Genomic DNA, 24,880 nt, shown 5'->3' with positions numbered 1-24,880 from the left:
GGGGGGAGGGAGGGAGAGAGGAAGGGAGAGGGGCAGGGAGGGAGGGAGGGAGAGGGGCAGGGAGGGATGGGGGGAGGGAGGGAGAGAGGGAGAGAAGGAAAGAGGGATGGGGGGAGGGAGGGATGGGGGGAGGGAGGGACAGAGATGGGATGAGAGAGGTAGATAGGGATAGGGGGAGGGAGGGAGAGGGATGGGGTGAGAGGTAGAGAGGGATGGGGGGAGGGAGGGAGAGGGATGGGGGGAGGGATGGGGGGAGGGAGGGAGAGGGATGGGATGAGAGAGGTAGAGAGGGATGGGGGGAGGGAGGGAGAGGGATGGGGTGAGAGAGGTAGAGAGGGATGGGGTGAGAGAGGGATGGGGGGAGGGAGGGAGACAGTCTGTCACACTATTGTGTGTGTATTCATGTCCATGTATAGTGTGTGTTTGAGTGTTTTCCCCTCACCCTCTCCAGGTTCTGGTGCAGCTCGATGGCCTTGAGCAGGTGCTCCTTCTTGGCCTTCAGACGGCCGCTGAAATCCTCGCTGACGGCTCGGAGCTCGCTGCATTTGGGCTGGATGGAATCCTCGGCGTAGTGGGACTTCTGGATCAACTCGTCCCCCTGGTGGGCCAGAGCCAGGGCCTGGTCCAGAACCTCCTGCAGAGGGAGGGAGAGAGGAGGGAAAGGGAGGGAGGGAGAACAGAGCGATGGAAGGAGGATGCAGTCAGAGAGAAGGGACGGGAGACACAAACAGGGAGAGATGGTGATGATGATGATTAAGGGCTGATCATATCACAACATCTAGACCAAGTGTGCTTGGAAACATCATTTGTGTGTGTGTGTGTGTGTATGTGTGTGTGTAGGTAGGTCAGCGTTCTTACACAAGCTTTCTCCTCGTGGTTGATCAGCTCTCTGAATATGTGGTCGGCGTGGGCGGGGCTTATCCCCACCTCGGAGAACGCCATCAGCTTCTCAGAAACCTGCTCCAACAGCGCCCGGACCTGCAACATCACCATGGCAACAGCCGTTGGGAACGCGGCCGCCAAGACTAGATCCTACGCTGGTATGGTCTTCTCTTTCTCTTACAAAAGCAGGATTACGTGGGGTACGCTTGATTCGGCTGATCGAAAGCAGAGAATCAACAGAGCTGCCACCAAAACAGAGACTGTGACGTAAATCAAGCTCACCTCGTAGACTTTCATGTACGGTATTGATGTGTGAGAGGCAGGTGTGTACCTCTCGGTAGCTGTGTTCAAAGTGGCGCAGCTGCAAACACTGCTCCAGCTTGGTCTGGTGTCGAGCCCAGAACTCATCAAACGCTCGCTCTGTCTCATCTAGCTGAGACAGCAGTCTGGGGGAGAGGAGGAGGTGGAGGGGAGGAGGGAGGAAGGAAGGAGGAGAACATAAATGTTTTTGGCTCTAACTAACCGGTAAATTGATTACTGCCAAAGTGATAATTTTCAGATAATTGCAACTTCAGAGTTCAACAGCGACGGTCTAGTCTGTGCAGTGTTCCTAGGTTCTAGGTTCTAGGTTCTGACCTCTGCACGGTGGCCAGGTTCTCCAGCTCGTCCTGGTTCATGTTGTAGTCCCGGTCTCTGACCACAGGCTCGTTGATGCTCTCCAGCAACATGCTGCCCTGGCCCAGAGCTACCAGCATGTCATCCTGACACACACACACACACACACACACATACAATTAGCAATACATCTACGATGACTGAGTCTTGGGTCAGTGTGTGTGTGTGTTGTTCCAGTAAGCCCACCTTCATCCTGTCTCTCTTGCTGGTGTGTGTTTGCAGCAACTTGGACGTGGCCTGGATGTTGTTGGGCAGCTCAGTCTCTGCCAGCTCCGTCCCAAACGTCTGCAAGGCCTGGGCTGTCCTCTTCACCATCACAGCAAAGCCCTCGATGGCCTGACACACACACACACACACACACACATCTTTGAGGAGTGTGTCCACCGGAGGTGAGGAGTGTGTATTCGCAGCCTTGGAGTGCGGTGTGTGTGTTCTGGGTGTGTGCATGCATGTATGTATGTGTGAGTGTGTCGAGTGTGCCCTACTCACAGTGCGGTGAGAGATCCACTTCTCATGGCAGTACTCCAGGGCTCCCCCCAGGTCCTGGCTCAGCTGGGTTCTATCTATGTAGGAGTGGAGCTCTGTCACAGAGCTGATCATGATCACCTGCAGGGAACAAACACACATCATATCTAATAAAACTTCAGTTATGGTTTCTGTACATTTCATACCAGGAGGCAACACAATTGGGGGATATAAAACACAGCAAAATAAGTGAGATTCTACAGCAGGTTCCTGTTGCTATGGGGCTCAAGGCCGGTTCTTGTAGGGAGGCCTGCAGCGTACTTACCGGAACCTTCATCTTGAACTCATCCTTGTTGAACTTGAAGAGGATGTCAGAGAGGGCGCGCTGGAACAGCGTGGTGGGCCTCAAAACCAGAACCAACTGCAGGTTCCCTGGGAACGAGCCCTGCACACAGGGAGGGGAGGCAGGGGAGGCAGGGGGGAGGGAGGGGAGGCAGGGGGGAGGGGAGGCAGGGGAGGCAGGGGAGGCAGGGGGGAGGGAGGGGAGGGAGGGGAGGTAGGGGGGAGGGAGGGGAGGCAGGGGAGGCAGGGGGGAGGGAGGGGAGGCAGGGGAGGCAGGGGGGAGGGAGGGGAGGCAGGGGGGGGGAGGCAGGGGAGAGGGAGGGGAGGCAGGGGGGGGGAGGCAGGGGAGGCAGGGGAGGCAGGGGGGAGGGAGGGGAGGCAGGGGGGGGGAGGCAGGGGAGGCAGGGGAGGCAGGGGGGAGGGAGGGGAGGGAGGGGAGGCAGGGGGGAGGGAGGGGAGGCAGGGGAGGCAGGGGGGGGGAGGCAGGGGAGGCAGGGGAGGCAGGGGGGAGGGAGGGGAGGCAGGGGGGAGGGGAGGGGAGGCAGGGGGGAGGGAGGGGAGGCAGGGGGGAGGGGAGGGTGGTTGTCAGGACTTGTACCAGTTACAGATTACATGCAGAATCCATCTTACCCATACATGTGTGTCGACAATCTCTTATTGACCTGTTTACTCCCCAGTCCAAGGCAGACACACACATCCGACACACACAGACAGACAGGCCAGTCAGACAGACAGACACACACAGACAGACAGGCCAGTCAGACAGACAGACACAGACAGACAGGCCAGTCAGACAGACAGACACAGACAGACAGGCCTGTCAGACAGTCAGACAGACAGACACAGACAGACAGACAGGCCTGTCAGACAGTCAGACACAGACAGACAGACAGGCCAGTCAGACAGACAGACAGACACACACAGACAGACAGGCCAGTCAGACAGACAGACACAGACAGACAGACAGGCCTGTCAGACAGTCAGACAGACAGACACAGACAGACAGACAGGCCTGTCAGACAGTCAGACACAGACAGACAGACAGGCCAGTCAGACAGACAGACACACACAGACAGACCAGTCAGACAGACAGACACAGACAGACAGACAGGCCTGTCAGACAGTCAGACAGACAGACACAGACAGACAGACAGGCCTGTCAGACAGTCAGACACAGACAGACGGACAGGCCAGTCAGACAGACAGACACACACAGACAGACAGGCCAGTCAGACAGACAGACACAGACAGACAGACAGGCCTGTCAGACAGTCAGACAGACAGACACAGACAGACAGACAGACAGGCCTGTCAGACAGTCAGACACAGACAGACAGACAGGCCAGTCAGACAGACAGACACACACAGACAGACAGGCCAGTCAGACAGACAGACACAGACAGACAGGCCTGTCAGACAGTCAGACAGACAGACACAGACAGACAGACAGGCCTGTCAGACAGTCAGACAGTCAGACAGACAGACAGACAGGCCTGTCAGACAGTCAGACAGTCAGACAGACAGACAGACAGGCCAGTCAGGTATAGAAAACACTCCTATACAAAGGACAGATCCACATCCAGTACTGTGGCTCACTGAATATTCTCCTTCTACCCTTCCCGGCCGTACAAATGCATATCCCACAGTTCTACCCACAGAATGCCATTAATCTTGACTATTTGCAGTGAGGTTCCAGCGGTGAATGGATGGTTTTCGGGTGGAGAGCCAGCTGTCTGGTCCCTCCAGTGATGTGTCTGCTAACGCAGCTGTAATTAGCTAATGACCTAAACAGCGGTCTGACTCCGCCTCCCTGCTCCCTGGTGGAGGGCCACAGAACGCAGAGCTAAGCACAAACGAGGAAAGTATCCTCGTTAACGACAAATCTCATGGGATTGGAGACTCTTAATGGAATTAATGAATCAAGGAACTGTCCCTGTCTGTTCAGTGAGAGAGAGATATATAGAGACAAAGAGAGAGAAAATAGGGGGTAGAGTTTCAACAGATTCTATTTTCAGCCATCTACAGGATTGTTTGTTTGTTCCTTGAACAGACAAAACAAAGAACTGATCTGACTCTCAAATCAGCTTCTCTTGACTCACACCGGACTGGCCTGCTGTCTCTGTGTGGTGTATATATGTGTGTGAGTGTATATATGTGTGAGTGTGTGTGGGTGTGTGTGTGTATATGTGTGTGAGTGTGTGTGTGTGTGTCCTGTAGCCGGTCGACCGCAGCGTTGAGACTGGTGGACACGGGGTGGTTCAGTAGTTGTGGTCATGGTGTGCTTGGTCTTTTCATGGACTGTGGTCCCAGAACAAACACACTCGAGAGGAGACTGTGGGAGTGTGTGTCTCCAGGAACACAAACAAACACACACACACGGTTTCCTGGACACAGACTAGTCATGTCAATGACAAAGACAAAATAAATAAAATAACCAAAAAGATTTCTCAATCCTATTTGATGTAGAAGAAACAAACCAACAGTATTTATGATGTAAACATGTACCACACACACACACACACACACACACACACACACACACACACACACACACACACACACACACACACACACACACACACACACACACACACACACACACACACACACTTTACAACAGTGTTTATGTGAGGGGTGCCCTCAGCCTGGATGAGTGCTCATTAGAGAGAGACAGTAAACAGCTCCCCACCTGCCAGCTCTCATCTCTGTTCATTTAGCCGCCTGGCTAGCTCCAGCTCAGCCACACTGCCCATGACTGACTGCTCCCCATTACCAGTCTGTCAGCCTGGAATGTCTGCCCCCTGGGATTAATAAAGCTTGATTCAATTTGAATGGGCGAGGACGGTTGGGGTGGTGGGGGTTCCCAGAGGACAGGGGGTGGTGACACTCATCTTTTTCTACACCAGCCTATCCATCTCCTTCATGAAGGGGTAAACCCTACAATCTGGGGATGGGTGCTAGTGGGGGAGCTGTCCTCTGTGATCTGGTGCTGAAGGTGTTCAAGCTATCCAGTGAAGCCCTGCTAGATGTCTGTAAGTGTCTGGTGTCTGTGTTGTGAAGGCGAGGCAAGGTGTTTATGTTGATGGGAGGGTACATTGGAAACAGACTGATGCATTCCCATCTGGTTCATTCAGCAGAGAGTGATCCAAGCTGGTACTAATCATTGCCTCAGCTTCAGTAGAACGACAATCGAAAACGGAGCCAGGCCCACTTATACATACACAAACATCCACACACATGCCAGACACACACACACACACACACACAGGCTGTTTACCAGCTGGGAAATCAGATCAGAAGAACAGGGAGAGGAAGATGGAGACATGGAGCAAATGATAGAGAAAAAGGAGGAGGGAAAGAGAGAGAAAGAGAAAGATATGGAGAGACTATGATATGGGGGGGGGGGACTGAAAAATATAATGAGACAATGAGAGACACTGAAAGAGAGGGAAAGATGGACAGGGAGAGATCGACAGAAGGAAAGAAATGGATTGAAAGAGGGAAGCATAAAAAGCCTCGACATCTACACAAGAACTCCTCTCCCCCTCCCCCTCCCCCTCCCCCTCCCCCTCCCCCTCCCCCTCCCCCTCCCTCTCCCTCTCCCTCTCTCCCTCTCCCTCTCCCTCTCCCTCTCCCTCTCCCTCTCCCTCTCCCTCTCCCTCTCCCTCTCCCTCTCCCTCTGTGGTGTTGGAGAGTGTATTGGCAACAGCAGCTGATCTGGAATAAGAGAACATGACTCATGCTGTTCCACTTCTGTACAAGGTTAGTAAGACACACAAACCCATACTGCATCTCCATGGAGTCGTCTAGGACTGTATGGTATATACACCTCTTTATACAACAACATACACACATTTGCTTCCAGGGAGTGCATCTGTGATCAGATCGCATCTGTTTCATGGACTGGTGATTCTATTTGATCTAAGAGTATTAGATGTTTTCTTAGTGCTACGATCAAATAGTTCATTTCATCACATTCAATCAGCAGTGGCTGTATAAGGACACAGGTTTCAAAAAGCAGCAACATGCTCCCCACCCCCTCCCTCCCTCTCTCTCTCTCTCTCTCACAGATGACAATTTATTTGACCCTCCAGGCAATACAAACACATGGCTGGTTCTGATGGTGGCGGGAGGAAGGGGGGGGGGGGGGGAGTGATGGGTGGGGGTGAGGAGGGTTTGAAGTGGGGAGTGCTGGGGTAAAATGGTAGAAGAGAGGGGGGTACGGGTGTAAGGTGGGGAGGTTTCATATCATTCTCCCCGGGGCTCGAATGATATTTATCCTGCTCTGTTTACAGAGGGGGTCTTCAGAGGGCTGGAGTCTGCCAAACCCTCTCTGTTCCCTGGGGGGAGAGTGACAGGATAGGGCCCCTCTCCACTCCACCCCAGACTAGATGGTTAGGGTTACTAGATGGAAACAAACGTGTATGGTCCCAAGCACATGGACACACACACACACACACACACACACACACACACACACACACACACACACACACACACACACACACACACACACACTCAGACCCCTGACACACACACACACACACAGACACACACTCAGACCCCTGACACACACACACACACACAGACACACACTCAGACCCCTGACACACACACACACACACAGACACACACTCAGACCCCTGACACACACACACACACACAGACACACACTCAGACCCCTGACACACACACACACACACACAGACACACACTCAGACCCCTGACACACACACACACACACACACACACACTCAGACCCCTGACACACACACACACACACACTCAGACCCCTGACACACACACACACACACACACTCAGACCCCTGACACACACACACACACACACACACACTCAGACCCCTGACACACACACACACACACACACACTCAGACCCCTGACACACACACACACACACTCAGACTCAGACCCCTGACACACACACACACACACACACACACTCAGACTCAGACCCCTGACACACACACACACACAGACACACACTCAGACCCCTGACACACACACACACACACAGACACACACTCAGACCCCTGACACACACACACACACACAGACACACACTCAGACCCCTGACACACACACACACACACAGACACACACTCAGACCCCTGACACACACACACACACACAGACACACACTCAGACCCCTGACACACACACACACAGACACACACTCAGACCCCTGACACACACACACACACACACACACACACACACTCAGACCCCTGACACACACACACACACACACTCAGACCCCTGACACACACACACACACTCAGACCCCTGACACACACACACACACACACACACACACACACTCAGACCCCTGACACACACACACACACACACACACTCAGACCCCTGACACACACACACACACACACACTCAGACTCAGACCCCTGACACACACACACACACACACACTCAGACTCAGACCCCTGACACACACACACACACACAGACACACACTCAGACCCCTGACACACACACACACACACAGACACACACTCAGACCCCTGACACACACACACACACACAGACACACACTCAGACCCCTGACACACACACACACACACACACACTCAGACCCCTGACACACACACACACACACTCAGACCCCTGACACACACACACACACACAGACACACACTCAGACCCAGGCCCCTGACACACACACACACAGATGAACTCACTGCGATGCGTAGCAGGGTTGCCTTGACGGCCGCCCATCGGTCCTGCCGCCGGTCGATGACCAGGATGAAGCCGACCCCTGTCGCCGCCACACTGGAACACACAACCACAGTTAACATCAACCTCAACATGACCCCAACACAACCACAGTTAACATCAACCTCAACATGACCCCAACACAACCACAGTTAACATCAACCTCAACATGACCCCAACACAACCACAGTTAACATCAACCTCAACATGACCCCAACACAACCACAGTTAACATCAACCTCAACATGACCCCAACACAACCACAGTTAACATCAACCTCAACATGACCCCAACACAACCACAGTTAACATCAACCTCAACATGACCCCAACACAACCACAGTTAACATCAACCTCAACATGACCCCAACACAACCACAGTACAACTAACCCGGCACTCAGAGACAAACCAGGTGAGAGGTGGGAGGCAGGACAGATGGACACATGAACCAGTAATACAAATGTCCCATGTATGGATGACCAGCAGGCTCAACACACAGACACACCCTTATACACTTACACATATATACACCCTCCACAATAGCAGACGGACGTCGTAGAGTGTCTCCCTTCGCTAGTTAATCCAAACAGCTGTGCTACTCCAAACAAACCCAGACCCAAGCACAGTCACATGCAGCCTCTTGTAAATAAGAGGAGGCTGTGCTCTGCAGGAGGGGAGCAAACCGAATGGATCCCCACAGCATCCACTCTCAGTCTCAGCACCACGCTCACCCCTCCACCAATCGCACACCGAGTGCTGCTGTACCACCGGCCTATCAGAGCGCAGCTGTGACGTGACGGACGGCTCTGGTGGCCAGTCAGCAGGCTAGGAGGTGTGGGGAACGTGGCTGGATGGCACAGTCCACTGCTCACTCTCTCTAGGAGGTGTGGGGAACGTGGCTGGATGGCACAGTCCACTGCTCACTCTCTCTCTCTCTCTCTCTCTCTCTCTCTCTCTCCATCCATCCATCCTTTCCTCTATCGTGCAAGTTTTATGTGTCTGTCTCTGTATTCCTCTAATTAGCTGTCTCATCCTGTCTCTATCATTCTCTCTTATTCCCTCTCTCTCTACAGCATAGTGTAATAGAGGTGCTTCATCACTCAAGCTTTGTCAGCCATCTACTATACCCATCCGTCTATCATCCTCCCATGTTACCATATCAGAATGTCTGTTTCTCTCTCTCCCCTTCTCTCTAACCCTCATTTAGTCTTTTCAAGCATTCAGACCTTACATAAACCTGAGAGAGAGAGAGAGAGAGAGAGAGGACATGGATATGAAAAGAGGAGAGAGGAGGGATGGGTTCTACTACTGATGGCCCTTCTGAGAGCTGCTGAAAGGAGGGAACCAGATCAGGACTCACGCACACACACACACACAATTTGAAGCATCAAACACAAAGACTGCATGCCTGGAAGATGATTGGCTACTGCTGTTTTCTCATATTGCTTTACACTGATACCCAGAGCCCTGGTTTAGAGTCTGTATGAATGAAAATAATACAGCACACAATGTCACTGTTTCTAATGACACAGTTTGATATCATAGTGTAAAAAAGGGACATTTAAAATGACTGTCAAAGGAAAATCAAATCAAGCGAATCACTAGGATTAGTTTACCAAATGTTTCAAATCTGCGTACATTATGTGATTGGCTCAGGTGAATGGATACAGTCAGTCTCGCCTTCTTAGGAACAACAGTGTGAAATTGAATCAATCTACATATTCATGGAGGCGCTGCTTGATTAGAGAGCAAGTAAGATACCAGAGGGGGAGTCTAAATAATTGGTTTTTCTACTGTGTTGAGCCCTGGGATGAGGAGAGGCTCCAAGGCTCTGTCTTACAGGAGTTCACTCATACTGCTGCTATGACGACCACTATAATAACAGCCTGGAGGCTAAATGACATTTAAATCAACAACAAATGGAGAGCTCTCAAGACTCATTTTATTCTAGTGATGCCCCAACAACTCAGTCTGGGTTAAACCATCACATTTATGCATAAATTAAGGGAGGCAGAGAAAATGAACACACGCATACACAGTCCACCAAAGGATATGGCTAATTCATTTAGTGAGTGTGTGTTGTGTTCCAGAGGCTGGGCAGGCCTCTCCCAGCAGAAGGGAAACAGGATTAGGAGACCGACAGATTCCACGCCTCGTTAGAAGACTGATTACACTTTGGGAATACCTTCAAAGGAATTTGGAACTGGAAAAGTCAACAACCCCACAGTCCTCCTTTTGAGGCTTTTTTAAATACAGCAAATGTATTACTTTCAAAACTCAGTTGTGGCGATAAAAGAAAATGGCCAATATGCGTAGAAGTTTGTGATATTTTGAATTTTGGATCTGGGAAAAGCATTTAAATATTTATTGTTCAAGATCATGTTGGTGCACGTACACACAGACATTGACACACACATCCTCACATGCTCTTTATGGTGGAGTGTGTGTGTGTGTTTGTGTCCTTGCGGTAGCACCTGGCCATCTGTAGAGGTTTGGAGAGCAGATTGCCCCTCAGGGCCTGTCTGTGCCACCCTCCATAAGGTGAGCAACACACACACCGTGTTGAACCGGAGCTGTCTGTGCCACCCTCCATAAGGTGAGCAACACACACACCGTGTTGAACCGGAGCTAAGAGGACATTTTAAAGTCCTAAATGTAAGGACTTAATGTAATAGATAAGTCATTTATCCATTGTCATTTATGTAAATGCAGAGTACAGGCACACAGATGCAGGTATCCATTCGCGCACGCACACACACACACACACACACACACACATCTCAGCTGTCTGCATGCATTATTCAAACCTAAAACAGCCAAGACTTTGCTGTTTCTATTTTAGAAGTACGAAGAGTTCTTCAGACAGATGCGACCAGAAGGAGGGATGGAGAGAGAGGAGGGATGGAGAGAGAGGAGGGTTAAAAAAAGGAATGAAAGAAGTAGGACAGTGGTGAGAAAGACTGCAAGACGAGACATCGAAAATACAAATAAAAACTGTGAGGCGGGAGTCAGAGGAGATCAAGGAGAGAGGAAAGGGGGGAGTCTGAGGAGAGGGTTTGGGGGTTCGTCCTCTCCAGGTTTACCCTCCCCCCTCTTCTCTCCTACACAAAGGCACTGTGCAGGGGCCTGATAAAGCCCTTGTTACAGCCTCGGCCAGCTAATTAGCAGAGCAGCATTACGACAAACCCTGCCCCCCTTCCGTCTACAGCCGCTCCATGGAACACCACACACACGTTTAGAACACACACACATTACATTACATTCTTTTAATCATTAGTCATAACACACACAAAGGATACACACACACAGGACACACATGCAGGCATTGTGAAAATATGACATTAGATGAAATCAGGCAGAAAAGCCATTATCCCTTCAACTAAGGATTGCTAGACAGAATGAAGTAGGGGTCTATTGCCCCCTAGCGGTGAGATGTGGACCCTGCACAGAGGAACTGAGTTAACATACAGACTAGTTAACGACTGTGACAGAGAGCTCGAAACCTGAAGGATACCATGAAAAGTGTGCTCCTCAATGAGAAGGTTTCAGAGGGTGAACACTGTGAATGGGAATACTAACTGCAAACACTTTCTGCAAATGATTTGTATTACATTCCATATTCGTCAGAGAAGCAAGATACAATATGGATTTGTGCTTGCTTCTCTGAGGAACCTCTATCCTCGCTTTCCTCCCTCTCTCTGGCTTTATCCTCCATCGCTCTGGCTTTATATAGAACAGACTGCGGTCCTCACGGTTTATAGTAAGCTGTGAATAATACATGCACACTGCTTTGAGACACAGAGGGGGGGGGGGGGGGGGGGGGTGGTGTGAGGGGGGGGTAGAAAGAGAGGGGTGCAGAAGAACACAGGAGGCCAGAGAAGGAGAGCAGTGTGTGGCGGGAGGGGGGGTGTGAGTGTGTATGTGAGTGTGTATGTGAGTGTGTGAGTGTGTATGGGGTGGAATCTCACCTGGGGACGCTGGTCAGGTAGGTGAGCACGTTATGGAACTCTCTCTTCTGGATCTCGCCAAAAGCAGGGAACTCTGGGAACACGATGATGGGGCTGCCGTTCTGTCCTCGGCCCCCTGGGAAATAGAGTTCAGACAGAAGGCAGCCATTTAAAGGGCTGGTACTTCACTCCATTTTCATGTTCTCAGGATGCAAAGCTATGCGGTTAGTGTTGTGACGATGTTTTGATCCAGCTACACGCCACACGGGAGCGCCAGAGAGACAGTCTGGGAGAAACAGAAGGAAATACTGTACTTCCTGCCGTGGTCTCACAAATATATATGAACTGTTCTATTTCATCCTAAGCAATGTACATAGGGGGGATTTGAACCTATGGTAGGTATTGGTCTGCAGTAATATGCTCTATCCACTGACCTATTACCCATTCAATGGCGTTTCTCTCCCGCTCCATCTCTCTCACTATCTCTTTTTTCTCTCACTCTCTTTCTCTCTCTCTCTCTCTCTGGGGGTAGCAGCTGCTCTGTCAGCCCATGTGATCAGAATATCAATCTGTCTGCTTTTCCCTATCTAATAGTCGCTATAGCAACAGGAACTGTGCAGTCATCGTTTGTTGTGTGTGTTTTATTCAGCTCATGAAAGGAGAGGCTGCAAAATGGACGCCAAGAGGCAAAATACATCCAGTATCTCTGTCAGACCAAGGTCACCTAGCATGCACAGAGACCAAGAGAGAGGGGGCAGTGTGTGTGTGTGTGTGGAAGTGTGTATGCACAGGTGTGTGTATGTGTGTGTGTGTCAGGGGCTCTTTACATGATGATGTGAATGCAGTGTGTGCTTGACAAGACGACACCCCACTACTGCAGCGTCCACGTGGCTGACTCACATCAGGAGTCTTATGGTTGTTATTGAACAGAAAAGAAGGGGTTGATTGGCACTGTATTTACCCCTCCCACACCACACACACCACACACCACACACACACTAACAGAAAGGAGGTCGGTGTGTTTGGCCCTGATTAACTCTGTTATAAACAAATGAGGAGGAGGAAGGCAGGTAGAGGATGGAAATATTTGAATAACAAATTCTTCTGGTTCACTGGCTGTTTAGCATGGTAGGAGACAGACGTCACGCTGCACATAACTGAGACACAAACAGACAGTGTTCAGACAGACAGTGTTCAGACAGACAGTGTTCAGACAGACAGACAGACAGACAGACAGACAGACAGTGTTCAGACAGACAGTGTTCAGACAGACAGTGTTCAGACAGACAGACAGACAGTGTTCAGACAGACAGACAGTGTTCAGACAGACAGTGTTCAGACAGACAGACAGACAGACAAACAGACAGTGTTCAGACAGACAGACAGACAGACAGACAGACAGACAGACAGACAAACAGACAGTGTTCAGACAGACAGTGTTCAGACAGCCAGTGTTCAGACAAAGTGTTTAGACAGACAGACAGTGTTCAGACAAACAGTGTTCAGACAGACAAGTGTTCAGACAGACAGACAGTGTTCAGACAGACAGTGTTCAGACAGGAAGTCTAACCTGAGAGGAAGGCAAACTGCTTCCTGAGGTCAGGAGTGATGTCAGCGGCCCACAGAGGACTGCTCTCCTGCTGCATGATCTCATCTAGGAAGAAGACACAAACAACATTAGGCTGACCACAACAACAACAACAACATAATCATCATCGTCAAAAACACTTCCCAACAGACAGACTGGACTGGAAGTACACAAAACATCAACCATAAACTCTAAGGCAACTACAGACTGCCCTGTGACAGGCTGATAATGTTCTTTAAATGCATGTCACGCAAACATTTTTCAAACCAAGCTGAAACCAAGCTTGTCTTCCCAAGTAAAGAGAGATTCCTCAGCATCCACCAGCATGGCCAGCTACTTAAGAACCCCCCCATCAGGAGCCACCTGCCCCAGTTCTCCAACCCCCATCACCGTACCCCAGAGAGGGATTACAATAATCAGATTTGGGGTAGACCCCCAGCGGGAGGCAGTGGATAGTGACTAAACCCAGGTAAGGAGGGTGAGGATGGGGGGGAGAAGAGAACCGTGGGCCCAGGCTTCTGAGGGGCCTATTGGGGGTGAATAGTGGTAAATTGGATCATAGATCAGGTTGACTGGACTAAACTTTAGGTCAACTGGAATTAGGGTCAAACAGAAGATCTAGGTATAATCATGCTTCCATTCATGTTTGGTCTTTAGATAGGGCAAACCTAAGACACCAACCAGTGTGTGTTGGTGGAAACCTTTTTTTTTGTGGGTGATTAACCTTTGCTGAAGCCAGTCAAAATGGCACACGCACACACTGTCTCCATTCCACAGTCTGGGACCACAGCAGTATACTAGTAAATCATTGATATTAAACATCAAAGTGTCAACATCCATGAGCTGAGATCACATTCAGCAGTCAGACCAACAGTCCAACCATCCTGCCCCTACCCAGTAAAGCAGAGGTGCTGGAGACATATCAAATGAACCCCTGGTCTTACCAGAGCTGAAACAGAGAGCTTGACAGCGCAGAGCAAAACAGATCAATAAGTCTCCTCCACAGAGTGTCGTTCATCACTATTACTTACAAAACACACACAAACTTGGCACGCTCCTACACACACACACACACACACATCTGATGGGTGCCCTGGGACCCACAGAGAGAGAAGTGGTCGTGAAGGAAAGCTCATCTCCTCGAGTGTGTATAACGGATGGGCGAGCGCTGGCAGAGCTCCCTGGCAGAGCTCCCTGGCAGGGTGCGAGAGGTGAGGACAGAGGATCTGCTCTGTCAGGCGGTGCCCCTGACCGGCCGCCCCCCCCCCCCCCCCCCCCGCCCTGCTAGATAGTTAATGAGCAGCTCGTGACAGATGATCGTCTGAGACGCTGGATGAACTGGAGAACGGACCTCCACTCCCTGTCTTTTGCTTTGTCTAAAACAGAGCCAGATCAACGCAGGGGGGCTCAGCCTGAGCTGGGGGGGGGGGGGGGGGGGGGGTGCAAAGCCAGAGTGTCTTCAGAGGTTCACTCCAGTTCCAAAGACAGGGAGTCTTAAATACTTAAGAGCAATCATATCAACAGATTATTGCCGAGACCTCAGTGTTTATTGATGTTTGGCTTCATGTCGCTCAACACTGAGTAAACACTGGAACACTGCCATGCTGCACAGAGCACCAAACACAGCTGTTCTGGTGAACACAGCACCAAACACAGCTGCCATGCTGCACACAGCACCAAACACAGCTGCCATGCTGCACAGAGCACCAAACACAGCTGCTCTGGTGAAAACAGCACCAAACACAGCTGTTCTGGTGAACACAGCACCAAACACAGCTGCAGTGGTGAACACAGCACCAAACACAGCTGCAGTGGTGAACACAGCACCAAACACAGCTGTTCTGGTGAACACAGCACCAAACACAGCTGCAGTGGTGAACACAGCACCAAACACAGCTGCCATGCTGCACACAGCACCAAACACAGCTGCTCTGGTGAAAACAGCACCAAACACAGCTGTTCTGGTGAACACAGCACCAAACACAGCTGCCATGCTGCACACAGCACCAAACACAGCTGCTCTGGTGAAAACAGCACCAAACACAGCTGTTCTGGTGAACACAGCACCAAACACAGCTGCAGTGGTGAACACAGCACCAAACACAGCTGCAGTGGTGAACACAGCACCAAACACAGCTGTTCTGGTGAACACAGCACCAAACACAGCTGCAGTGGTGAACACAGCACCAAACACAGCTGCAGTGGTGAACACAAGAGACTCATAACCTACAGTCAACATACGTCCATGGCACTGACGACACAGGATGATCAAAACGCACACACACACACAAAAAACAAACAGATACTGGAAAAGTGTGCGTATGCAGATATGCAAACACACACGCACGTACAAACACACGCAAACACAGTCGAAACCCTGATTAAGGCTGTCAGGACACAGTACAGTACCTGTGTTGAAACTCCAGCCCCAGTCTGGTGAACCACTGGTAGAGCAGGGGCATGTGGCTGAAAGCCCTCCCAGCCAGGGCTCACCTTTCCTGGGTACCCTCCTAACAAGCTCCCTCTCACAGCCTGGTTCTAAATGCTCCCTTTAACAGGGTACTTGACTTCACAGGCAAAGTACAGTAAAGTATCGGAAAGTACTTTTAAAAGCTGTTTTTACTTTGCACAGATGAAACTCTCATTACACAGGTTCTGGGGAAATTGGTCATCTTAAAAAGGTGTCTGTTTCACTCACCCGCTTGGATCTGTCATTCCATCTCTCTCTGTCTGTCTCTCTCTCTCTCTCTCTCTCTCTCTCTCTCTCTCTCTCTCTCTCTGTGTCTCTCATCTCCTTTACTTCAGGACCCCACATGACTAGTTAAAAACATACACACTCTCTCACTCTCTCATAGATGCATGCATGCACAAAACACCTGTACAAACAGAAAGAGTAAAAAGCAAACACACAGGAAGGAAAGACTATGCAAGCCCAGAGTGGGTCCGTTTGTTTGACTATGAGCAGCCTATCAGATGGTAGCCTTAGCTTAGCAGCCCATCAACACAGAGAACCATATTAACCAATCAGGAGAATGTAACATTTTAGGAAAGGAGTAGAGTGGGGCACTGAATGTAGAAATACTTTATTTTGGTTTCTATTCACCCAAAGATTATAACATAGTTTGTTTTGACATGGCTCTGAATGTGTACACATTCAGAATATTTTTTTTGTGTCAGTTTGTAATCCACACAACAATTTGCATTGAAAGGTATTGCCCCCCCCAAATAAGAATGGGGGTATTGTGTGACATTATGAAACAGGTTACGCAACATGGTACACATGATCATACTTGGGAATGTCAATATTGAGGTCAACAGTGTGACATCACAATGACAAGAGAAATGTACAAAAGTAGCCATAGCCATAGATATATATATATATATATAAATATATATATATATATATATATGGAAGTAGCACAGAAAGTCAGCAGAACGTCCCTGCCTCTGATATCACAATCAAGCCATCACGTTAATGACATCACGATAATGACATCAGGACATGGCTCTGACATTCCATTTGCCCTTTCCTTGTTTATGACATCACAAAGAGCGTGACATATGGCCCTTGCCTGACTGATGGCATCAGAGGCAGGTGGCTTGGTGTATGCCAGTGGAGAGAGACAGGGAGGCAGGAGGCAGGTGGCTTGGTGTATGCCAGTGGAGAGAGACAGGAGGCAGGAGGCAGGTGGCTTGGTGTATGCCAGTGGAGAGAGACAGGAAGACAGGAGGCAGGTGGCTTGGTGTATGCCAGTGGAGAGAGACAGGGAGACAGGAGGCAGGTGGCTTGGTGTATGCCAGTGGAGAGAGACAGGAGGCAGGAGGCAGGTGGCTTGGTGTATGCCAGTGGATAGAGACAGGGAGGCAGGAGGCAGGTAAGCAGAGCTGCAGTGACAGCAGGTGACCTCTAGGTAGATAGGTAGTCCTAGATTACACTAATCTATAAACACACAGTCCTATCTACACACACACACACACACACTGATGCATTAGTATGGAACAGTAAAGATCACACACACGGATACTATTGTCGCTTGCCTGTAACTGCCTCACACACTGACAAAACCTACAGCAGAGAAAACTGGAGATTACAGAGAAACTACCATACTCTAACACAAGTTGAGACAGTCAAACAAAGACACACACACAGACAGAAAAACCGTCACACACACTTTCAGTGGAGGTGACTTTCGGGTTAATGAGGGTTACCTACAAGGGATCAATAACTAGATTTCCTTCCGGAGAAAGGATATATTGTATTTCTCCCTGTGTCCTGTCCATAAAGGACACTATCCACAATAAAGATGGAAAGAAGATATTGATCAAGAGTGATTGGTCTATTGATGGATTGATCCTTTTCCTCTGAGACAAAGCTTCCTTTCATGCTAAGACTTCAAAGATGAAATTGGAGCCTATGCAGTAAGGGTGAGTGTGTGTGTGTGTGTGGTTGAGCGTGTGTCACCAGTCACCAGAGAATTCACCGTTGAAGTCAGAAGTGGACGTCAACATCGGCCTCGATGATTAACTAGCAAGCAAGCGTGTGTGTGAGAGAGTGTGCATGTCCATGTTCAGATAGCTGGACACCAGATTGGACACTGTAAACCACTGACGGGTTAGGCGTCAGTGTCCTGCTCAGAGGGAGCACCTGTTTCAGGATGTCTGGGACTGACACCTGACTGACACGGCCTGCTTGGTTCTTGTTGGCTCCTTGGTTAAGTGGTTAAAGAGGAACTCCTTTCTCCCCCCCCCCCCACCACACTGCCCAGGGGCACTCACACGCTCCTCCTGGCATTCAGTACAAACAGAACTGCCCCCCCCCCCCTCCGACCACTAGCCCCCTCCAGCCCCCTTCCCCTGGCTCCCACACGTATCATATGCATGAATACCCCCCCCTCCCCCTCACACACACACACACAGCTCACCTGGATTGACAAAGTCTCAGGCATTCAAGCTAAGGTGCTTCTAGTCCTGTTTCCCCCCTCCCTCATTCTATCTCCCTCTTCCTCCGACCCTCATCCTGAATGCCTCCCTTCATCTGCCTCTTTCCTCCTCTCCTCCTGATCCTAACTTCGTCTGCCACTTCCTCTTCCATAAGAAATGTCATCCTCCTTCCCTCCCTCCCCCTCTTCCTCTTCCTCCCTCTCTCACAGGACAATACAGCCATTAAGACCCCAGGGCAGTGGTCCTCAGAGAGGGTGTGGAGAGAGCAGCAGTATCAGGTACTGGTTCCCACGACAGGATAGAGAGAGTGAGAGAGATAGAGAAGCCGTGTGGATACAGATACTGAAACGGCTAACTTCTCACTCACTCCTCTATAAGCCCACACCAGTATCGATGATGTCGGAGAGACAGAGAGAGGAAGAGAGAGAGAGACAAAGAGAAATAGAGAATCCGCACAGCGGACGAAAACAAACCGTAACATCCACGGATTAGTCACTCATCCAGACTAGCTGACGCACTGTGTGAATACTAGGTTGTATGTGAGAGGAAAGGAGAGTGCGTAGAAATGTGTTTGTATGATTGTTTAGTAAGTTTTCGTCTGCAAACTGCAAAAACTGTTTTGTACAAGAGTGTCTCTGAGTAAAACATGGTGTGTCCAGTATGTGATTGCTTCCATCAGATAGTTGATGCAAATGAAGTGGCCTGTTATTCGAGCCGTCCCACTGCCAAGACTGCTCTTCCAGTTCTCCCCTCAATAGAAACAGACTTCATTTGGTTTGATACACACACACACACACACACACACACACACACACACACACACACGATGCCAGCTGGTGAAGAAGAACTTATGCTGTCTAAAGGCTAAATAGGGATTAGTGACCAGTCCAGCTCACGTTTGTAGGTAAGGAGTCAAACATTAGTGGGTCACACACACACACACACACTCACACTAAGGCTATTTTTTGTTCAATCTTGTCTGGCTTAAGCATTACTGCTCACTCATTTATGCCAACTAAGTACTGACAAATTGAACTGAATTAAGACGAGAGACAAAAGTCCGAAGGAGAAGACAAACCCCAAAAGAGAGACCGTGCCAAAGCAGTTGGAGGGGTGTGTGACTCACTGTGTAGCCAATGGCAACATCGACAGAAGTGGTAGTATCTCTCCACCTCCTCCAGAGAGATCTTCATCAGACCTCCACCCTCCTCGACCGGGCACAGACGCACCTCCAACACCGCCTCTACGCCTCCAGCCGCCTCGCCATCCATCCCTGCACCGCCTCCTCCCTCTCCTTGTCCATCCACCAATACCTCTAGATCTAACTCCATCTCTCCGTTCTGAACCGGTTCCTCCTCCGTCTCTTCCGCCCCGTCCTCATCCGTCTCTCCCTCCTTCTCTCCCTCCTCCTCCATCCGCAGTTCCTTGCTTTCGGACAGACAGTCTGGCAGTCCCCTCCTTGGCCTCATGGGCAACCACTTTTCCTCCACTTCGTTCATCATCGTCTCCTCCTCCTCTCCCCTCTCTCCACCCCAGTCTGTTCCGGTCTGCCCGCACGCGCTCACCTCAAAGTCCGCCCCCTCAACAAAGAAGCCAGAGTCTAACTCCACGTCTTCCATCACGAACCCTAAGCCCGAATCAAGCATCTCATCTCCTCCCATGCTGTTGTGCCAGTAGCCGTCTCCTCCTCCTCCTCTCCCCTCCCGATCATCCCCCTCTCCCTCTCTCCCCTCCAGCGAGTGTGGTTCCATGCAGCTCTCTCCAGGTGTGACCGCTGCTCTCTCTCCGTCATTCTGACTATACCTCCTCTCTCTCCTAAACACTCCCTCACTCTCTGTTTCCCTCCCTCCCACCCTCTCTCTCTCTCTCTCTCGTCAGCAGGTTGTCTGTAGCCTGCAGGTTGTCATCCAGTGACTGCTGGTACTTCCTCCTCCCACATCAGGTTAACCCCCCCCCCACACACACACACACACACCAGACAAAAGGTCGAGTGCAGTTCCCCCTCCCTTCCTCCTTACTTTTCTCCCTCCCTCCTTTCTGCCATCCCTCCCACCCCTCCCAAAAATAGGACAATTGCATGACCGCTTCCTGTTCAATATGTGTGTGTTTTTATTCCAGTCTGTTTCGGTGTGAATATGATCCTGCTATTACTCTCTCCTACACGCATGCTCTCTCTCCTACACTCACACACAGGCACGCATGCGTATGGGGAAATCCCCCACTTTGTGAACCCGTTAACCTTCTTTTATTTATTAATAGGGAGTACATGTTTTGCTTTTTTCTGCTTGTACAAGTGTACAACATATCTTCTAAATGTGTCTTGTTATCGAAAGGGTAGAATCAGTATTTATCACCCACATACACACAGCATGACACACACATATTTACACCCACATTACCACACCACATCACACACACAGCTTCACGACCCGTCATCCATCCAGCAGGGCAGTGAGCAGCTCGTTCACCTGGATCAGCAGAGCCTCCAGCCCACTGCTCTGGCTTATCTCAGGGATCTGACCCGGGCACACACACACACTTCAGGCCAGCCCCCCTGCCCCCTTCACACACACCACTGGCCATGGTCGACTACCAGTCACAGTATTGTATCTGATAGGACAGCTATATAAAGAAGCCATTTTTTCTAGGAATCAAAGAATGTGTTCTTTAGCAGCCCTGACAAGGCCTGTGTTTTCAACAGAGAGCCCCAGAGAGCGAGAGAGAGATGGTGTTCTTGAACAGGAATTCCATTTCAGCTGGACGAGAGAGGCAGTTCTATTCTGCACTGGCCTTCGGACTATGCCACTCTATTCAAATGAGCAACTGTCTGGGCTCGTGGTGGTTTAACTGTTCATTAAAGGGCTGTATCGCTTCATGACTAAATGAAGAGCTAAACAGATAGTTGTTTCAGTATCTATATGTCCTCTTCTATCTGAGCTTTCACACCTCTCCCTCACACACTCTCTCCTTCAGCCCAAGCCAGTATTGAGAGAGGGAGACGAGGAGCTAAATTCAACCTTTGGATGTTTGCATTCACTACAATGAAGGACAAGCCTTGCCAGTTCATAGTACACACTGACAGCCAGTGTTGAACTGATACACACTGACAGCCAGTGTTGAACTGATACAATGAGAAACCGACTGGATCACTGAAGAACACTGCAGTCATGTATGTGTAAACACTCAGACTCACTGTGTCTCTCTCAGTGGGTCTGTTTCTTCATACTAGGGCGTGGCCAGAGCCGTGGGAGAGAGATGCGGACAGGGGGCCTTTCTCCTGACCTGTGACAGCCCCTTGTCAGACAGACACAGACAGACTGATACAGACAGCCTGAGAGACACCTCTTTGAAAAAACAGCCTCATTGTGAGTTAACAAAAAAACATGCACACACACACACACACACACGCACCCACACACACACACACACACACACACACCTAAGACGTATGTTTCCAGCAGTAAGGTTGCAGTAGTTCTGACTTTTCCTTCTGCTTAATGACTTTAACAGAGCAGGGCAGTGGAGATGGCAGCAGCCAAAACCACAGCTTAGAGAGCAGAATACCATCTGAGAACATGGTCCACATCCTCATGGAAAGTCTGCAGATATGAGCTCATAAAACAAGCTGGCAGTTTGTACTGTGTGCTGCAGAGCCAGTGAAGCGTCACAAAAACTGGACAGCGCCACTGCAAAGTCATTCAGAATTGCTGCATTGCCTGTACCGCACACACACACACACTACCACACACACGGTAACAACCATACATCAACCAAATCCATCTCAAGGAGACGTTAGCGAGCAACATAGCCAGCGTGCTATACAGTATGCTGTGACAATCACCCTGCTCCACACAGCCCTGGCCTTGGCTGAAGACACTGGATCCAGTTTCATCCAATTCCAGAGGCTCAAGGTTAGGTACGGAATACCACGCATGCTGAAAATACAGATGACACAAGTAAAACCACAGCGCACTCACTGTCCGACACCTGGGTTCTGAGTGGTACCATGGCCAGATGTCCCAGACTGCTACCCCGCCTGTGAAGGCTCGTTCTGGGCCACTTCAGCATCCCTTTCCCCCTGCCTGGAGCCCTGCTTCTGGAGGTCCCCCACTTGTGAAAATCCAACAGCAGTACGATGACTACAACACCAAACACTAGCTGATGTAGCGCTGCAAGCTCAAATTAGCTGAGGACAACAGCTGCTCTTTGGCTTGCTTCCACTGCCACTCTCTCTCTGCTACAGTGGATCTGTTAATATGCTGCAGTTAGCGAATTGCTAATGCTAAGGCTGGTAAAATGCTAGAAAACGGTAGCCTTTTGCCAAGTCAGCATCTATATCCCGTCTGACGCTGCTACTGGTCTGATTCTTCCTTTTGGACTTTCAATGAGACCCTTGGTAGCTGTTGGCTCTGGTTACACATGCGCACACACACACACATACACACACATACACACACAAGTGGGGAGCAGGGGAAGCCCACAGGAAACCCTGCATGTGATGCTCTGGGCTCGCTGCCTATTGGAACTCAGCCAAAAGTCCGGAACCTCAAACTGTCTCTCTCTTCCACGCACACACACTTACCGCTCCAGTCCCCCCAGGAGTTGTTGCGGCTGGTCGGGATGAACGGGGAGGCCAGACCGGACAGGTCCAGGTTCTGGACCAGCTGACTGAGCCGGTTCATGATCCGATACGGCGTCTCGCCTCCCTCCCGCAGAAAATCATGCAGCGACATGGGGACTGTGCACTAGTCCCACCCCCGGCCCACACACGCTCTCATCCAGAGACCCAAACCCCGGATCAGGGCCGCTCTGACAGAGTCGCTCTCCCAAGAAGCACCAGGGCAGAGAGCCGGCAGTGGTCCAGGAGAATTACATAAGAATGTTCTGCTCTCTTTAGGGAGGTCCAGTCACTCAAAACCACGCTGATGAACTCTTACATAGCAGTTCTGAGCACGCTCCACACGTTAACAGGTCTGGTTTCAAATGTTGCTGGTCCTGATCCCATTCAGTCACACCGTTTAAGGAGAACCAGTCTGATTCGGTTCTGGCTTGAACTACACCGAACACTCCAATCACACTCTCTGTCTCGCTTCAGCTGAGACTGACTGATCTCTTGTGCTGTGCAGGGCTCGGTACCACACACTGCTTCCTAAACACACACCCTACTCATCATCACGGAGCGGTCGATAGCGCAGGGAGCAACCCTTGAGGAGGAGAGAGCTAGGAGGAAACTGGAGAGAGAGAGAGAGTCTAGAGAGAGAGAGAGGCAGAGGCTAGAGAGAGAGAGAGGAGGAGGGGTAAAAAGAGGGGGCAGCAGTTAAAGTGCAAATCCCCTTCTGCTCTGGGCTAATTATACCCGCCATCCTATCTCCTCAACTAATCTGCCTTTTCATTCCCTCTTTTCTTCTTGTCTTCCAGTCCTTTCGCTCTGCCTCTTGGTGCACAGGACAAGAACGCAAACAAACACCAACAAACACACACAGAACAGAACAGAAAAATCCTGCAGAAAAAACTAGAGTTTGGGTGTATTTTGTGATGCACTTGGGAGAGCTCGGGTCGGACAAAATGAATCGTCTGCTTCGCGGCAGCCTCTTGGCAGGTGTATGATGGAAGGTTAGGAAGGAGGACATGGGGAATAGGAGTTAGTGTGCAGAGGATGGAGGAGTCTCACAAATCCCAGCAGAGCAGAATGTTGCTGCACGGCAGAACAGAGCAAACTGGTGGTGAGGTGGAGAGGAGCTCTCTCTCACATACTGATGAGCGGACTGCAGAGGAGGGGAGACACACACACAGCCAGGAAGACACACAAAACACACACACACACACCTCCATTTCCTATTTATCACCTCCACACTCTCTCTCCCTGCCTCTCTACCTTTTTTTCTCTCACTTCCTCCCTCACACTAGTCTCTGTTCTCGTTTGTCAAAGAGGTGGTTGCGAGTTCTTCCTTACACCTCTGCTGCCTCCTGAACACTCCACACCTCTTCATCACCTCATGTCAAACACTCAAGAGATCACCCCCCATCCCACCACCCCCACACACACTCAAGAGATCACCCCCCCCCACACACACACACACACCACCCCCTATCCCCCACACACACTCGAGATTGTAGTACAGGAAAACATATGCTGGTTTTCCATGATCATTTCATAGAAATATAACTATAATGCATGTATGATGGATAGCATGAGTCTTAGCATTCCTCGACCACCATAAAGTAGAAATACAGGGTTCAGGTATCATCCTTTCACAGAAGAGCGGTTTCCATCCCTGAGGGTCCAAGTT

At 50.3% G+C, this 24,880-nt stretch overlaps 1 protein-coding gene across 5 annotated transcripts in view; it reads right to left on the bottom strand.

Moving 5' to 3' along the window:
* LOC124463506 (guanine nucleotide exchange factor DBS-like) overlaps positions 1-20,390 on the bottom strand; it is a 31,365-nt gene extending 10,975 nt beyond the window's left edge. For all 5 annotated transcript variants that reach the window (XM_047015256.1, XM_047015258.1, XM_047015260.1 and 2 more), the window contains exons 1-11: positions 19,717-20,390; positions 13,632-13,715; positions 12,083-12,197; positions 8,081-8,171; positions 2,348-2,467; positions 2,047-2,163; positions 1,744-1,893; positions 1,519-1,643; positions 1,214-1,328; positions 859-978; positions 443-634 (exon numbers count right to left, since the gene is read on the bottom strand). In XM_047015256.1, coding sequence (XP_046871212.1) covers positions 443-634; positions 859-978; positions 1,214-1,328; positions 1,519-1,643; positions 1,744-1,893; positions 2,047-2,163; positions 2,348-2,467; positions 8,081-8,171; positions 12,083-12,197; positions 13,632-13,715; positions 19,717-20,341 — 1,854 coding nt within the window. In that variant the 5' untranslated portion in view covers positions 20,342-20,390. The remainder of the gene's footprint in view (positions 1-442; positions 635-858; positions 979-1,213; positions 1,329-1,518; positions 1,644-1,743; positions 1,894-2,046; positions 2,164-2,347; positions 2,468-8,080; positions 8,172-12,082; positions 12,198-13,631; positions 13,716-19,716) is intronic.
* Between the last annotated feature and the right edge of the window lie 4,490 nt (positions 20,391-24,880).

Source organism: Hypomesus transpacificus, unplaced genomic scaffold (genome assembly GCF_021917145.1).
Source record: "Hypomesus transpacificus isolate Combined female unplaced genomic scaffold, fHypTra1 scaffold_289, whole genome shotgun sequence".
NCBI classification, from domain to species: Eukaryota; Metazoa; Chordata; class Actinopteri; order Osmeriformes; family Osmeridae; genus Hypomesus; species Hypomesus transpacificus.
Note: the sequence above shows the minus strand (reverse complement) of the source record. Positions and strands in the feature narration are given on the sequence as shown.